Below are 18,840 nucleotides of genomic sequence, written 5' to 3'. Positions count from 1 at the left end.
CAACAATATTGAAAGCAATAACTTCCCTTATTCATAAATAACCAATTAATATACAATAGCAATACCAATTTTTAAGGATGAGAAGTCAAGCAAGTAAGCTAAATTAAAATAAGTCTCTGGGATATTAAAATGTTTTAACCAAATTCCCTCTGAAAAAGCCAAGCTTCTACATATTACCTAAAACAGTACAGCATCAGGGCCTGACAGATTCCACTACAGAAAAGGGCCAGATCAAAAAGGCCCACATAAAAATCAGAGATCTAAATCAGGGATGGGGAATCTCTGGCCTATGAAGGGTTCCAGGGAGGAGAGATCCCAACCTAAATTGCAAGCTTTTTCTACTATTATCTCCCATTAGTCATCGGAGATCAGGTACATTTCTACATTAAGGAAAAACCTGTATCCTTCCCAGTCTTTCTTCTTCTAGGATCGCTCCACATTTATTAGAGCTCCTTTAGATGGTGAACAAAAGCGACCGCATGATTTGCAACTGAAAACCTCCCCTCTACATGAAGTTCAGTGAAACAGCACCTACTAGTGGCTGCACTACAGTGCAACGCTGACTTTACACACTGGGGGTATCCAGCGATAATTTTAAATAGTGCACTGTATCTGATCTTTTTTAAGCAAAATAACTGGAGAACGGTGCAGGAGACATCCTGGAGGTTGACAGCATCATGAAAAGGACCTGCATGAGTGGCCAATCATGAGCATGCAATAAATTGCTCATGTAGAGAAGCTCAAGAAGATATTTTTAAAAAAATGTTTAAATTTTAAGTACACTGCTGTTAAGTACCTTCATGGAACTGAGCTGTGCTTTGGAGGCCTAAATGTTGTTGCACTGGAGCTTACTCCTTACCACATATGGAATTGTGCTGTGTTTTGTATGTGTGATGAGAAATGCAACTGACTTACATCTAACCCTGCCCACTTTGTTTTCTCTGCCCTTGGCCCCGCCTTCTGCCCTTAGCCATGCCCACTGCTGGAATTTGGTCCCAAGACCCTTCCCAAATTTCATTTGGGCTGAAAAGGGTTCCTCACTCCTGATCTAGCCAATAACTAGTAATTGATAACAATGATCTTTCTAATTTACAGCCTGGCTCCGAAGAACCCCACCACAAATTCTGCACAACTAAGGTAGCTTTTGTATTTCTCAAATAGTAGTCTCCATATGGCAAACCTCTTTTGAATTTCAAAATCAGTTTCTTCTATAGCACGGGAGGCTGGTTTCTGAGGAGAAAATCCACTAAGTATGCAGCAAACTAATTTGGAACCCACTTCATGTCTCAAAGTAGCAAAATAATGTCAAGATATTTTGTTAATGCATAGTAAAGGTCTTTATGAGTGAACCAGTGGTGGTTCTCTACTGTAGGGAGCAATGTGGGGAAAAGCTGCCCTAAAACTTCAAACCATTGATTAAGTACCTGGGCCCCCTTTCTATTAAGGAGACATTACTTTGATTGCTAACTTCTAGTTCTTGGGATGCCTCATACTTGAGTGATGACAGCTGGAATTACATGTTTAGGATTCAGTAAAGTGTCCCCACCACCACAACTTCTCCAGTTTATCCTACGGCAGGGGAATCTGGCTTTCTTCTTTCAATCCAACATCCACTTCACTATAGAAGATGTATTTAGACAGACTCTTGTTTCATAAAGGACTCTGAAGTCTGTAGTAAATTTGACACTTTGTTATAATGTTTCTATGACCCACCCCCGCACTCACACATACACACACCCGTCCTCAGACATCACATCGCCACCCAGCCTCATTTTCATATGGATACAAAGCATCAGGATAAAATGATGGTTCATTATAGTGGTACAGAGCTCTTATCTTCATCCAGCAAGAGTCATTTCCTTCCCAAGATTGAAATGCAAATGTGAAAATTAATGATAACTGCATTATCTGATAGCCGAGATAATACCGATTCACCGTCAGAGTAACACACAGCCGTCCTATGATTTCCTCTGCTTCTTCACAATATTCTTCTTACTGTCAGACTATATCTATGGTTAACTATGTTTCATGGATTTTTGTTAATTTACATCAAATAGCATTTTCCAAGATCCTATATCTACCACATTTCCCCAATCAAAAAGGAAACAAAATCGGGACTATAATCTCAAAGTCCTTCGTAGGATTGGTTTGTATAAAAAAGAGATCCTCTATTTTCAGTGTCTGCTTTTAAACTAGCCATTCCAGTGTATACTGAACACTGCTGCTTTCTGTCCTAACTTGTTTACAGCACCAAATAAAAAAGTAATTTATAAAGGGTGAGAGAGAAAATCCATTAAAATAAGTATTTCAAACCCAGGCCAAAAGAGAGAGAAAATCAAATATGCAGCATACAAGAGAAAGTCACTAGCCCACATTTTACTAAAATGGTACACTTCATAATTCACACACGACCAAATAAGCCACAATTTCTTACCTCACAGCAAATTATTAATAAGAAGGAATAATTATGTTTTGCCCATTTTCTCTCTGGACTAGGCATATCCATTAAAAAAAGTGGTTCCCAGAAAAATCCTAATGCTTTTGCAACACCCCCCCCCCGCCCCCCCCCAAAAATCCCCCCAGTGTTTCATTCAAGTGGGCAATGCAAATTGTACATGATTTAAATCAGCTTGACAGCTCATGTTTACTCAGAAGTAAGCCTCACTTATTTCAATTAGATATTTCTAAGAATACATAGAAATTAGTGACTGTTACAATTATGGGGTTTTGTTTTGCGGTCTTAAATATCCATTTTGGATAATTGATCCTCTTCCGACTCAATTTCCTGTGGTTTGCTATGCAGAAACCCTCCATATTCACTGCCCTTTCCCCCCTGTTCTCTTCTCTTTAAAGTGAGCAGTACATGTTAATGCAGCAAAATTCCCAGTCATGTCAGTTCTTGTAGAGTTGGTGTGTGGCATACTACAATCATAGATGCCTCCTATCATTTTTTCATAAGCCCTTGAAGTCAGTTAATTTTTCATTTCATATTGCCATTTCCTTCTTTTTCTTCTAGTCTTTAGTTACTCAACCTTCTCTGATGCAACAGAGCCTCTGTAGTCTCACATATAGCAATATGTGAAAAGCCTCGCTGAAGGTATGCTCAATGACTTGGCAGAGAGGCACCAAGCAAAAATGCTGCTGCTGGTTTTTACTAAAAAGATCCAGTTTCACACACACACACACACACAAGGAAACTAGGGGGGTTGGCTTTTAAATATATATATTTTGCTGATCTGTTTGCAGCTTCATTTCTTAACTTTTAAGATTTTGGAACACAGGTGCCCAAGGATATACAAAGAGCACAATCCACACTGGCCTATGCATGTAAAGTTCAGAGTACAAATTAGGGCTGTGCTCCGCTTTGCTTCGGTTCTTAGAACCGATAGCGGAGCAGCCTGGTTCGCCTCCGACAAAGGCAGAGACGGATCTGATCGGGGGAGTTGCGGATCGAAACAAAGTGAATCGAAACCAAGCAGATCCTTCACCTAGATCTGGAGTTCCAAAAAAAAGGTAAGTGTGGTGGGAGGGGGGCGTGGTGGGAGGGGGACTTCAAATGTGAAGTCCAGAAAGTCCTCCATTTGAGGGGACTCACAGACGCAGTACACAGCAGTATTTACAGAACACTGCAGCTTGGGGAAACGGGGCATTATTTATTTATTTATTTATTTATTTATTTATTTATTATTGCATTTATATCCCGCCTTTTTTCCTCCAAGGAACCCAGGGTGGCATACATAATTCTTCTCCTCTCCATTTTATCCTCACAACAACAATCCTGTGAGGTAAATTGGGCTGAGAGTTTGTGGCTAGCCCAAAGTCACCCAGTGGGTTTCCATGGCTGAGTTGGGACTAGAACCTGCATCTCCCAACTCCCAGTCCAACACTTTAGCCACTACACCACACTGGCTCTCGGGGCTTTTTCAAAAAATGAAATTATAAATTATTCCTAGAAAGGGTTTTGGCTTTCTTTATCCCTTTGAAGACGTGGCAGTATTGAGGATATTATTGTTTTAAATATGGGCATCATTATGCATGTTATCAGTTATGCTGATAATTATAGAATGAATGTTGACATCTTTACGTAAGAAAAAACTCAACTGAATTCAGGAGAAGAGATGCCTCACCGTTATTTAAAAATAAATCTAAGGCTTTACCCTTTTTATTTTATTTTTTTGTTCACAAACCAAGTTTTGCATTATTTACTGCTAATGGATGTCTGGGTCATTCTTATTCATGCCGATGAAACTGCTACCTTTTCCAGCTCTGTCATGTTGCATCTCCACCATTTATACTGTTTGTAAGAGAAAATATTAGCTTACATTTCTGCCTAAACATGAAGCTCTTACGCTTTATTGATTGCAGTCCACAGGTTTCTCTTTTAACTCTGAAGTCAATGACCAGGGTGTGTTAAATGATTTATATCAAATGAAAACTGATAAGAAAAGTCCTTGAAAACATCATTGGCTGCCATATCCATTTGTTAAACTCAACGTGCTGCTAAATGTAAGCTCAGAGTTTGAAACGAGATAATAGGTGTTTAGTGTCTGGCCCCAAAAAATAATAATTTAAGGAAGTACTGCTTCTATCCTGAAAACAACAATAAAAACAGCTTAAAACCAGGGACTGCTTCTCATTTGGGTTAAGAACATAGGAACATAAGAGGAGCCATGCTGGATCCAAGAGTCCATCTAGTCCACCGTGCTGTTCACACAGTGGCCAACCAGCTGTCGATTACGAACCCGCAAGCAGGACACATGCAAAAGCACCCTCCCAACCATGTTCCCCTGCAACTGGTGTACATAGGCTTACTGCTTCTGCTACTGGAGTTTTAAGAGATACAGCTACACTCTTCAAGGAGATCTAGGAAAAGATAGAACTCTTCATACAGAAACTAATGTGATGCTAAAAGTTATCTTAGGTGGGCAAGAAGTGCTTAGCATGGCAACAAGTCTCAACACCTTTATTAGGTTATTTTTAATAACATAGCTGCTACTACCCTCTTTCTCCAATAATGACCATGAAATAACTACATAGAATCATAGAATAGCAGAGTTGGAAGGGGCCTATAAGGCCATTGAGTCCAACCCCCTGCTCAATGCAGGAATCCACCCTAAAGCATCCCTGACAGAAGGCCTCTAGTGTGGGAGAGCCCACAACCTCACCAGGCAACTGATTCCATTGTTGTACTGCTCTAACAGTCAGGAAGTTTTTCCTGATGTCCAGCTGGAATCTGGCTCCCTGTAACTTGAGCCCGTTATTCCGTGTCCTGCACTCTGGGAGGATCGAGAAGAGATCCTGGCCCTCCTCTGTGTGGCAACCTTTGAAGTATTTAAAGAGTGCTCTCATGTCTCCCCTCAATCTTCTCTTCTCCAGGCTAAACATGCCCAGTTCTTTCAGTCTCTCTTCATAGGGCTTTGTTTCCAGACCCCTGATCATCCTGGTTGCCCTCCTCTGAACACGCTCCAGCTTGTCTGCGTCCTTCTTGAATTGTGGAGCCCAGAACTGGAGGCAATACTCTAGATGAGGCCTAACCAGAGAGGAACCAGTACCTCACGTGATTTGGAAGCTATACTTCTATTAATGCAGCCCCAAATAGCATTTGCCTTCCTTGCAGCCATATCGCACTGTTGGCTCATATTCAGCTTGCGATCTACAACAATTCCAAGATCCTTCTCGTTTGTAGTATTGCTGAGCCAAGTATCCCCCATCTTGTAACTGTGCATTTGGTTTCTATTTCCTAAATATAGAACTTGGCATTTATCCCTATTAAATTTCATTCTGTTGTTTTCAGCCAATCAAGATCACTTTGAAGTTTGTTTCTGTCTTCCAGGGTATTAGCTATCCCACCCAATTTTGTGTCATCTGCAAATTTGATCAGCGTTACCTGCACCTCCTCGTCCAAATCATTCATAAAAATGTTGAAGAGCACTGGGCCCAGGACTGATCCCTGCGGTACCCCACTCGTTGCCTCTCCCCAGTTTGAGAAGGTTCCATTGATAAGTACTCTTTGATCATTCCAATTAGGCTTTGGGTGGGGAACACCATTTTCTCCACAAGGATGTCTCTGAAACAAAATTACATCATCACGTAATGTCATTTCAGGGAGGAGAAATGGTGGCTACCAGTAGTAGCCACTGAGAAGAGTGAAAGTTTTTAAAGGATATTGGGTAGGGAGAGAAGGGAATCCACAGTGGCTCACTACAGTACATTTTTGGCCAAAAGCTTTAAAAAAAATCAGCAGCTCACTGCCAATTCATCATGTGCCAGTCCAAATCATTTCCCAGCACACAAAATGGTGCTGCATGATGGAGAAAAAATGCATCAAGAATCTGGTATAAATTCACTTTGGCAACAGTGATCAACTGATTGAGAAGGCAGCACTGGCCCCTATGATCAATGCCCCCCTCTCTCAGTCATATTGGTTAGCACAATTCACCATGTGAATTGTAGTTGTCAGTGCCTAAACAGTTTCAAGTTCTTCTGGATGTAATGAATGATCTAGATGCATTTAAATTTGGCTTCAGGCCAGAGTTAAGTATTGAGACTCCTTTGGTCATCCTGGGGAACAATCTTTGTCAAGAGGGAACGACAGAGGGAATGTTGATTCTTCTGGATGTCTCAGCAACACTCAGTACCATCAACCATGACAGCCTTCTGGACCAACATGTGGGCTTGGAAGCTCGGAAACCACTTCCTAAATTGCTGGAAGGATAATATGGGTCTGGGGATTCTTCATCTGTTTCTCACTACTGGAGTCCTTCAGCGATCCATAATTTCCCCCATGCTTTTGAACATCTACATGAAACTTCTGGATGAGATTAGGAATAAGTTGTTGTCAGTATGCAAGTGACACCCAGTTTGTTCTCTCCTTTCATATCTAAAGCAGATATTGCTGTCTATGACTGGATTAGGGTCAATACAAGATGGAAGTGCTTATGGTGAGCAGCCCCAATTCCAGTAGAATGTTGGAAATCCCAGACTTGGATATGATCTCACACACACACACACACACACACACACACACACACACACACACACAAGTTGGAAGTGTTCCTGAATCTGGGCTGCATGTATTGAGTGCAAAGCAGACACGTTTACCAACTTTTTGAGGAATTCCCACACATAGATTTATAGATCTTAAAACAGAAGCAGATCCTGAGATAAACCATTACCTTTCAGTCTGGGCTCTGCAAACTTCCTTATTATACTTTGCCAAAAAAATATAAAAACAAATTTCTAAGGAATATCAAATGTTTGCTATATATAATCAACTAAACTTCACAAGAATGTTGATTTGCACATTTCACAGAGACAAAAGTAGGTCCCCCTTTCCTTGTTACTTACCTGAAAAAATCCCAAGAAAAATATTTGGAAATATAAAAGGAAAGAAAATTAAAATCCTTAGCTTCGTGATGCCACAGTGATTATATATTCAGATGGGGTGGGGGTTGAGAATTGAGTCTTGTAATGTTGTCTGTTCTTTTATCTTTGTGTTTTCCTACCTGGCCCGTCCCAGTCTTCTGTCTCAAGTATAAGCAGTCCAGGTTTCTCCAATCGTGCATCCCCATCAGAATCTGCTGTCTCTTGGCTGCCCTCTTCATCACCTGTAAATTTGCCAAGGAAATATGCAGAATTAACATCAGTTCAGTCACAGAAGTCACAACTCTCTCTCTCTCTCTCTCTCCATACACACATACACACAGAGAATATATGAGACAGTAAAATTAAATATTTTGAATGCACACACTCACAACACACACTTTATATCTGACTGTAACATTAAGCATTTTATTTTATTTTTAAATCATTCTGCTTGCATCTAAAGAGTTGTTGAAACGACAATAAATCATGCAATGTTTTGCCAGAATCCAATACCTGAGGCCTGGTTTATACAATCCAGTTTTGTCAGAATCTATGGTTATATGCAGTAAAATGGACTGCATTTATACAATCCAACAGCCTACATGGTGCATATTTAGGAACAAAGCTCAGAATTCTCACTCTAAATTTGCAACAGCAGAAGAGGAAGGCCTTAGCTAGACCTACTGTGAAGTCCGGGGGAGAGGAGGTGAGACCTCGCGTTGTGAATAATGTGAGATCTCGCCCCCGTTTACATGTAAGGCACAATGACCTCAAAAAGAGAGGCTTTTTAAAGGGCTGGCTGCGCACGAGCGCTTGAGCAACACAAAGTAAGGTTTTTTTTAAAAAAAAATGATTTCCCCACAACCCCCCACCCTAGCCCCGATGGGCGCAGCATGCCTCAGGAGTGCTGGGCCCCATGTGCAGCTCCTGGCTCCGTGTGAGTAATCGCGCAGAGCCGGCTCAAGCCGCGGCAATGAGCCACACCTTCCGCGGTCCCAGGCTCAGCCCGGGACCGCAGAAAAAACGGGCCCAAAGTGTAGGGCTGTATCCCGGAGCCAGAGAGGGATGATCCCTCCCTGATCCTGGGATCCCCTGTGCGTCATCTGGTCACACAGGGACGATCCCAGGGTTCGCCCCAGGATAAGGGCTGGTCTAGCTAAGGCCGAAGAGAAGGTTTAAGGGACAAAGTAAAAGAGTACCAATTTGCTTCCAACTCTATGGGATATCAAAGAGACTCCTTCTTGCTAGATATAGGAGGGTTATTTTGAAGGAGGCAGGTAAAATCAGTGAGTTATTTATTTATTACATTTTTATACTGCCCAATAGCCGAAGCTTTCTGGGCGGTTCACAAAAATTAAAACCACAATAAAACAACCAGACAGGTTAAAAGCACAATTACAAAATACAGTACAAAAAGCACAACCAGGATAAAACCACACAGCAAATTTGATATAAGATTAAAATACAGAGTTAAAACAGTAAGATTAAAATTAAAGTTAAAATCAAGTGTTAAAATATTGAGAGAATAAAAAGGTCTTCAGCTGGCGACGAAAGCAGTACAGTGTAGGCGCCAGGCGGACCTCTCTGGGGAGCTCATTCCACAACCGGGGTGCCACAGCGGAGAAAGCCCTCCTTCTAGTAGCCACCTGCCTCACTTCCTTTGGCAGGGGCTCACGGAGAAGGGCTCCTGTAGATGATCTTAAGGTTCGGGCAGGTACATATGGGAGGAGACGTTCCTTCAAATAACCTGGCCCCAAACCGTTTAGGGCTTTAAATGTCAATACCAACACTTTGAATCGGGCCCGGACCTGGACTGGCAGCCAATGAAGCTGGAAAAGGACTGGCGTAATGTGATCTCGCCGGCCAGTCCCTGTTAGTAAACGGGCTGCCCTGTTTTGTACTAGCTGAAGCTTCCGGACCGTTTTCAAAGGCAGCCCCACGTATAACGCATTGCAGTAATCCAAGCGAGAGGTTATTAGAGTTGCAATGATGCAACTGATAACTTCTGGTGCAGATGTGGATGGTGGTGGGGTGGTCTAGCTTCAGAGGGAAATTTTAAAAAGGGCTTATTCATTTCCTGGGAGGAAAAACAGAATAGAGCAGGTTTTCACCATGAAAACAGAAATCCACGACTCTTGAAAAGTTCAACATATCGCTAAATAACAGTTTGAACTTTCAGTTTAGGTAGAGCTGGAAAGTATATTGGATTTTTTTTACCAAAAAAAAAAAAAAAAAAGAACCTTGACAACTCAGTTTAGAAACTGGATAAATTATACTGCCTGTTAGCTGGGATTGCGACTAACAGACAGTGTAACAGGGTCTAGCCTTGAACTTCATGTATCGCAAAGGCTGCTGTCACTCCCACCCATATATCTGAGGTGTCACATTTGGGGGGGGGGGGAGGGAATCAGGGGATTACTTTGCTATCCAAAAGATACAAAATTGAAAGCCCACTGAAATCAAATGTATTTAGGATTGAGGTTCTAGTGTCAAACAAGAACTCTCCACACTGCAGTATTAAATCCATGCACTTCCTATCAATATCAGACTATTTGAAAAAAAAAATATTGTGCAATAGTAACTGTTGAGCTTTCCTGACTGAGTAGCACAGCAGCTGTTAGTCCCCCCCTATAATGTATTTTGCAATCAGCTAAATCTACAAAGTATTTTTTTTTAACAATGAACAGTTCAGAACTGACAGGTCTAGTTTCTTGTTCACAACTGCTTATCACAGCATAGATATCATATATGTTTTCCAGGTGCTTTCTATAGTTAGGATACCTTCACAGAAGCCGCTCATGAAAGATAAGGTCATAAAAGAGATGAAAAATGTGTGAGCTTCATACACTCATGGTTTTATCATCAGACAAGATAGCTTTCGCTAAAGGACTTCCAGTTACAAACAGAAAGCTGCCTAGAAGACAGAGGGGGAAATATGGAAAGTTTGGAATGGTGTTCAAGCTTTCTCTTCTAAACTGCCAGGGTCACCAAAAAGAAAAAGAAAAACGCAATGGAAACTCTGCTTCAAAGTGATACTACATCATAAATAAATAATACATCAAATTTTGGAGTGCCATGAGAAAGCTCATCTGTTGTTATTCTTGTTTGCATGTCTACTATGCGTACACGCTGCAGGGAACAACAATGAGCTTCAAGTTACTCTTCCAGTGGTACCCATGATTTTGGAGGTTCAGTCCATCAGGGCTCGAAATAAGGCCTTTATAGTCATAATGCCCAATCTCCGGAACTCCCTACCAGTACAAATTAAGCAGGTGTCAACCCTTCTGACTTTTTGGTGGCTACCAATAATATACCTTTTTCAATAGGCATTCCCAGGAAGGTAATCTTGTCGTCTGTACATCAGTTAGAAATTTCTTTAATATATGTGATTCATAAATATAGTTAATTAAAAAACAAACAAAAAATAAATGAGAATATAAGACCATGAGAAGAGCCCTGCTGGATCAAAGATTCAGCTCATCTAGCATTCTTTTTTGAACAACAGCCAGCCAAAAACCTTTGGGAAGCACATAATGCAAACATGAAGGCAAGAGCCCTCCTCTACAGTTTGTCTCTGGCACATGGGTGTTCAGAGGTATGCTTCCCCCAAACAAGGATCCTGGCACTCTGTACAAATAAATAAGCAAACCAACAAGAATAACTTTCATATTACAGGCAAACCACAGGACCCATGAAGTAAGAAAGCTAGTGCCTGGTAATTTCCATAACGTGTAAGATGCCTTAAGATAGTAAACAAAAATAATCATTTTTGCTTAATTAAGAATAGAGTCAATAAGTACTCAAATTATTTTCCCCTAAATCCCATGTTAAGCAATGCAATCAAGCAAACGGACACAAAGAGCTAGTTTTCATTAGATTAGACCCAGGCTAAATAAATTCCACACAAGTTCCAATTGAAATCAATGGGACTTAATTTAGCCATGACTTAACTTTTCCCACTAATTTCAATGTGACCAAAGTACAACTATTATTTATTGATATATTCATAGCATTTTTATCCTATCTTTTAGCCAGAAAGACTTCCAAGGGGGCTTATAAAGTTAAGAAATAAGGCAGTTCCTGCCCACAGGCTTACAATTTAAAAGGCACAACACGAAAGGGAATTGGAAAGGAAGAGGCGGGGAAAAGCAAATTTGGGTAGTTGATTCTTCGTTGCAAAGTTCAGCATGGTGTTGGATCTAAACACAATGGAAAGGCTGCTGCTCCTTTTAAAGTCTTCACCAGTGGCAGCTGAAGCTCTATCCAGGCAGAATGGAAAGGGCCTGATTGCTGATTGCTCTTCCTCGTTGGCCTCAGGATTGACACTTGGAAGCAGGAAGGAGGGTGCTCTCAGCTGGAGGTGTAGCTAGGCACAATGGACCAGCCAACTGTGTTGCATTCAAAAAGCGACTAGCAATTTCCCATTCAGGTGACCTGATGCCATTATAGTTTCTGTCAAAGTTTCCAGTCAGTCCATATTATCTATTTTACACAGGAATTTCTACCATGTTACTGCATTTTCACATTCAGTTTGATATGGTCCAAACTTTTTTGTTTTTGTTTTTTCTAGATCTTTCAGGATGAACATTTTTCTAATTATTACTATACCTGCCTGATAGGGTTAGGTGTAAGGTAGAAAAGAGGGTTAAAAAGCTCACATAGTCACAGAATACAACATGCTATGTTTATTAACAAAGAGTAAAAAGCTGGGCTGAAATCTTGCACAATGTTGTATTATTCAAATCCCATTGGTGTCAACTGGAATGATTTGTTTAACTGCTGGTGCTGAACTCTACATGTTTCATAATACAATCCTGTCTCACCTTTGTAGTGGATTGGAGGGTACAAGGTACCAGCTAAGTCCCCTTATTTTGGCAAGATATGCCAATTGGGGAACTATGATAGCACAGCAGCATGGTTATACCAGCATAACATTATGGTAACACTAATGCCAAAACTCCACCAGTGCAGGGCTAAAAATAATAGCAACAGGCATGTGCCAGAGGAGGAGCAGGACTTAGTCAATCAACTACACTAAACTCTCTCAGACCTTATCCCACCCTCAACAACCGAGTAACGTTATGCGAGCAAAAGAGATGGTGTAAGGCAAAATGCTCCCATTAAAAATTTGATGGGAAAATCAAACAAAAAACATCAACACCACCCCTTCAGCCCATACAGCTACAACAAAGCATTAAGACACCAACTAAATCTGCAGTGAATTGCCACATACCAGCAGCAGCATCTCATACAACAGGGTGCGTAGTATGGGGTTATATCACTCTGGCTTCCTTTCTACAGAATGAGCACACAACTTTGGTAGTGGGAACTCTGCTGAAAGGGCCTTGGTGTAAAAAGGGTGTAATTTGCACAAACAGCCAAGAGCAACAAATCTAAGAAGAATATATTCACAGAATACTTACAAGTCCCTGCATCTAGACTTCAAAGTCAAGAATCATGGCATACCAACAACAAAACTTCATTTCTGCAACTGAGGATGAAAGGACAAAACAGCCCACACAAGTAAGCAAAAGTTTAAGCCAGGTGTACCCAACCTGCAACCCTCCAAGCCCTTGACTGAGACACACACCCCAGGTGTCCTGACACCTGGCTGCCACATTCCACCCCACACACATACCATTTTCCTGCCAATTGTGCCACTGCTACCTATGAGGAAATGGTGGGGCATCACGAATCATGCCATCAATAGACTACTTCTCCCACCTCATGCTTCAATGAGGGATGGGCAAATGAGCGGTGTTTGAGATTGACAGGATTCTCCAAACATCGTTTCTTCACTTGTCCCATGCCGGATTCCCATTTGCATTTGTGATTGCTGCCAGCTCTACATGAATGGAAAACTTGCACAAACTGAGCACTGCTCAAATGAGACAATTGCGCAAATCCCCCGATTTGTGCAAACTTCCTCCATAGACTAACGTAGACCTGATTCAGTCTACTGAGGAAATTTGTGCAAATTAGGAAATTTTCACAAATCAAATGGAATTGAGAACAAGATAGATGCAAGCACGTGTTGGACAATTTGCAAATATTCTCAGATATCCCTAGCTTCAATTACACTTTTTCTTGTCCACATTCTGTGGAAATTGTACTACTGTCCCATTCTTTACAAACACATATAGCTGGGAATTCTTTAGGAAGAAACAAGAGGAAAACACTGTTGAGTGACAGATGGATAACTGTCATATGGATACCCCATTAAAAAATGAGTGAACAAACCATGGGTATTCTTAAGTAAATGGCTCATCTGGGAGCTCCCCCAATCAACTAATTATGTCTCCAAGAGTATAATTACTGTATTACGGACTTTCATTTTAGTAAACCAGGAATTGTGTTATTTCTAAAGTAATTTTTAAAATTCTTTTCTCATTTATGTTGACCCTTTTCTGAGGCAAACTCAGCTTTGTCTTGAAAAATATGAGAAAAAAGTAGAAGGGAGAAATCATAGGTTTTACACTGCAGTCACTTTGTACCATTCATAACCCATGTTTTCATTTCTCCTGGTTGCCGCCTATCACTTAGTAATAGGTGCTTATTACTTACAAAGTGACATTTTAAAAAGCCCTTGTAACAAGCAGTATATTGCTTTTGTACATGAACCACATAGTTCTCCAATTGCCAAGGGGGGGGGGAGCAGTAACATTCCAGATAGCATTCAGTATTGCCTCACCAAATACAAATGCTTGAACACTACAAGTCAGAACCTCAACAGCATATCTGAATGTGAAATCACTTTTAATATTAATCCCGAATTATTTTACCATTTCCAGAATACACCCAGATTGTATTTTTAAGATTTGCTTTCCAGCCTGAAGATTAGACTTTGCTTCTTACATTAGCTAAGACTATGCTAAATAGCACAAGAACTTGGACTCAATCAAAAAATTGTGTGTGTGTTTGGGTAACATTTGTGCAAAAAACAAACAAACCACTGAATCATGTACACAACTGGATCAGCACTTCTGAGAGACAAAGACAAGACTTTTTTGAAGTTGAAGCTTACCTTTTGACATTAGGAGTTGCCACTGCAAAAATGTCAAAAGTTTCTGTTGGTTCTCTCACCTGTATACGCATATTGCTTATTTGGATCATGGCCTCTATGATCTGAAATGATGTTTACCATTTATCAGTGTTCCTTCAACATCTACACTACCTCAGTAATTACATTTTATTGGATTAAATGTTGTTTTGAAAGTTACTCACCCTGAGGGGATGAGGTGAGCTACAAATCCAAATAAATTAACAGCTATTAATAAATGTGTCTGGTCAAAAATTGCTTGCATTTTTATCCTACCAAGTGTGGTAATCCTGTCATAAAGAGCATTTACCCAGCACCACAGATTTGGAATGACATTATTTTGTCAGATAAAGCCACATTATCACTATGCTGTGCAAGTCCTTTGGGCCAGGGCTAATACATTGTCATTAAAGTATATTCTAGAATTCCCCACTAGCATCTAAGCCACTGAAAACTAAGGCATAGGAAATGCTTGACTCTTGAATGAAAATGGAAACAGACTGCCGGTACAAGTGACTACTGCATGTAAGTAAATCAGTCATATATGTCACATTCCTGTCACATTAATTTACATCTCTTCTCTATGAACTGCCCGACTCATATCTAGCATTTCTAGTACTTTGGAAAGGGGAACATAGAATCATAGAATAGTAGAGTTGGAAGGGGCCTATAAGGCCATCGAGTCCAACTCCCCGCTCAATGCAGGAATCCACCTTAAAGCATACCTGACAGATGGCTGTCCAGCTGCCTCTTGAAGGCCTCTAGTGTGGGAGAGCCCACAACCTCCCTAGGTAACTGGTTCCATTGTTGTACTGCTCTAACAGTCAGGAAGTTTTTCCTGATGTCCAGCCAGAATCTGGCTTCCTGTAACTTGAGCCCATTATTCCATGTCCTGCACTCTGGGATGATCAAGAAGAGATCCTGGCCATCCTCTGTGTGACAACCTTTCAAGTATTTGAAGAGTGCTATCATGTCTCTCCTCAATCTTCTCTTCTCCGGGCTAAACATGCCCTGTTGTTTCAGTCTCTCTTCATAGGGCTTTGTTTCCAGACCCCTGATCATCCTGGTTGCCCTCCTCTGAACAAGCTCCAGCTTGTCTGCAACCTTATTCTACAACACTTCTTCTAACTTGGAAAAAAAACCACTGTGTTACATCTGGCTATAATACACGTTCACTGTTTCCTTGTGCAATGGAGGATACCCAGAACACCCCTTTGTGGTCAGGGCCTCCCAGGGAGAAAAAAATAATCAATATTGTTCTAATATCAGGCCTAATAACATCAAGATGGTCTACTGCTACTCACATAGGGGAGGTGGGACTTATTAAGTCCAGTTATTTATTTGCTAGATTTGTATGCTGTTTCTTGACCATACTCCTCAAATCAGGTGTCAGTACCCATAAAACACTCACAATGCTCATAAAATGCAACCATTCCATTCTATTAATACTTGTGTTTTAAACAAATAAAACTATGGAACAGGGGGAAATAGGATACATGAGTTAAATTATGGGATGTGGAGAATGAAGAGGAAAACAGATGAATTTTAGATACTGATTTTTAAAAACAAAAAAGGGGGAACATGTCACATGCACGCGGAGCACATTCAGAAGGTGCAACTCTGTACTGAATCAAGCACATGTGTGTCATGGTGTCTTCACCTGCCTGCCTCCTTTTCCTGGTTCTCTCTCACAGTGCCTTTGGTCTTAGCCAATGTGGGGACTCTTCAGGTGAATCAGGAACACATCTGTGATGATGTAGGAACATAAGAAGCAGTCAGACTATTGGTCCATCTAGCTCAGTATTACCTACACTGACTGGCAGCAGTTCTTCAGCATCTCAGACAGGGGTCTTTTTCAGTCTGACCTAGAAATTGTATGATTAGAAACTGGGAGATTTTGCATCTAAAACATGTGTCTATCAGGGCCAAAACAGACATTACTTTAAATGTGTGTCTAGCACCTATGTCTTCTTTTTATTTTTACACTACGGTATGCAGAAGGGGCTCAGTCTGGATCCTAAAAGCCTCCCCCCACCTCCATGCTAGGTTCCCAGATTGTTGGCTTGCAGCTACTCTTTAGTAAAAATGAACAAAAGACTTAATTACTAAACAGACCTTCAAAGTAATGTCTGTTTTGGCCCGCACTGAGCTACAGCCCTTCCCTGTCTTCATCTCCCTCTCCTTATATCACAGCTAGTCAGTGAATGGACCGATATGGTTGAACACTTGCTCAAATAAAAATATAGCTTTATAAAACAGTTGGTTGCAGTAAAACTACTTGAGCCACATGGAAGACTATGGCTTCCATCAGAGATCCAGGGATCTTGAAGTAAGTCCCCAAAGATCTCAGTTTGAGTTCACCGACAGCTGATGATCATGACATATGCATATGCACCATGTGGACTGAAGTCTTTTCTGAAAACACTCAGTTAACTGTTTCCTGCAGAAGACCATTGTAAAGTTAATTAAATTGGGATACTTTTTTAAAAAATACACCTTTCCTCATTCCTCCACACACACACACCACACACACCTTTTCATGGTCCATGCGCAACTTGAAACGTTTATACTGCATCTTTATTCACAATGTCTGAATAACCTCTCCGCAATGCCATCTGTAATTCTGGACACATGCAGCAGCAACAACACTAAATGTTTATTTGTTGGAGTAGCTAGGAAAAGGATAAAGCCATTGAAGACTGTGAGTCATCACGTTAGTTTATCAAAGCCTACACCTGATTCAAGTAAAGTCAATAGAAGTGTTGCCATTATGATAGGCCCTAATGATTATTATATCTGGGATGAGATCATGAGTGTTAAAAGAGAAAGATAACAATTGCCATGGATCCATCAAGCCCATTATTACATGTCCGATAGTGTCCAGGACTGTTTGCTGCAGGGAACAGCGCAGAGCAATGAAGATCCATAAGGGGTTACCAAGAATTGTCTTGTCTTGTCGAAGTATATAAGAAAGAACACCCATTTAAAAGGAAATTTACATTTCTCAATGCTTAATTCCTTTTCCTGAGTTTGCATAGAACCACAAACATTCATGAAATTGTAGAGTTAGAATCAACTGAACTAAACTATACTCCCACCAGCTCCCACATTTATCATTCAACTCAATTAAGAACACAATGTGGCAGTTGATCGAAGAGAAGACAACTCCCCCCAAGGTCAAGCTCTAGCTGACCTGGAGAAGGAATTCCTTTATGACTTCAAATATACTCAACCAGGTCTTTTCTAAATTAGGCTCTGTGTGCTTGTACTTCCGTTATTGTTACATGAATTTGCTTTTGGCCACAGCAAAATTGGAAGCAAATTCTGATGGATTCCAAAAAATGCTTTATAACAGATTGCATTATCTGGCCACAATCCAAACATATTGTTCATATGCACAGACACCCATGCACACAGCCAGATCATCCTTCAAAGACATAACTTTTCTCCACCGTAGCTGCTCCCAGTGATGAAGATGCAAACTGTTTGCTTCTTTGTGAGTGGGAGCTGCAGAGAAAACTGAGGGGGGGGAACGCCCCCAAATCGCATGTTTTCTGGTTCTGTACACAGTGCCTTTACTTGTATAAAGATTATTTCTTTGTGTTAAATAAACCTTAATGTAATGGACTAAATAAAACCCCAAATATATTTTGTAAAATAAACCTTCAACTTTAATACATGCACAAAATAATTAGGATTTTATAATGCTGATTATTTGAAGATCTTTGAAAAGTACTGTTTTTATTATATACAGTACCCTTTCCTCCTTTTTTTCTTCCATTCGGAGGCAAACACATGTCATGATACACTATCTCTGCTTACCAAAAAGAATTAGCGCGCCCTTCATTTCCTTGAAAAAGTCTACATAAAGGCTCCAGGAAGAATTAAAAATAAATAATAAAATTAAGGAAGTGCAAGCTTGAGAAAACATGAAGTATTGTCAGAGAAAGATAATGTCAGTCCTGGGGGGGTTGTGGGGCCTGGTGCCAAGCAAAGCTGGGGGCTTTTCAATCACCTCTATCATTGCTCTATCAGTGTCTACACTCCAGCCAAATCCAGAGAAAACAAGGAGTCAAAGATGCAGGTCAATAAGCTTATAGATGATTTGCGCAAACAGCTCCTCCAGCAAGGTAAAAAACAAAGTCATATTGGCTTTTCGGGTTTTTTTATTCCTTCACTTTGAACTCTTTGGTCTAAGCACACCCTGGAAATGTCACTGTTATATGCAAGAAATTTAAAGGACTGAGCTTCCTAATCCCGTTAAGAAAAAAGAACAAAGTTGCCTGTAAAGACCTCCCCATTGAACTCAAAGTGATTATGGTATAGCTGCCTTATGCTGATCCTGCTCCAATTGCTCTGGCACTTGAAGAGCAGAAAATATGTCATTAAAGACACTACTTGGGGGGGGGGGGTAAAGACACTATTGATTGAAAAGA

The 18,840-nt window shown here is 40.6% G+C and overlaps 1 protein-coding gene across 2 annotated transcripts in view; it reads right to left on the bottom strand.

Moving 5' to 3' along the window:
• The window catches only part of ZFPM2 (zinc finger protein, FOG family member 2), a 389,494-nt gene that overhangs the window by 291,875 nt on the left and 78,779 nt on the right, over positions 1 to 18,840 (bottom strand). For both annotated transcript variants that reach the window (XM_063131038.1, XM_063131039.1), the window contains one exon: positions 7,506 to 7,607. In XM_063131038.1, the coding sequence (XP_062987108.1) occupies positions 7,506 to 7,607 (102 nt within the window). The remainder of the gene's footprint in view (positions 1 to 7,505; positions 7,608 to 18,840) is intronic.

Source organism: Elgaria multicarinata, chromosome 7, assembly GCF_023053635.1.
Source record: "Elgaria multicarinata webbii isolate HBS135686 ecotype San Diego chromosome 7, rElgMul1.1.pri, whole genome shotgun sequence".
Classification (NCBI taxonomy): domain Eukaryota; kingdom Metazoa; phylum Chordata; class Lepidosauria; order Squamata; family Anguidae; genus Elgaria; species Elgaria multicarinata.
The sequence above is the reverse complement of the archived record's forward strand: the minus strand, read 5'-3'. Positions and strand labels throughout refer to the sequence as shown.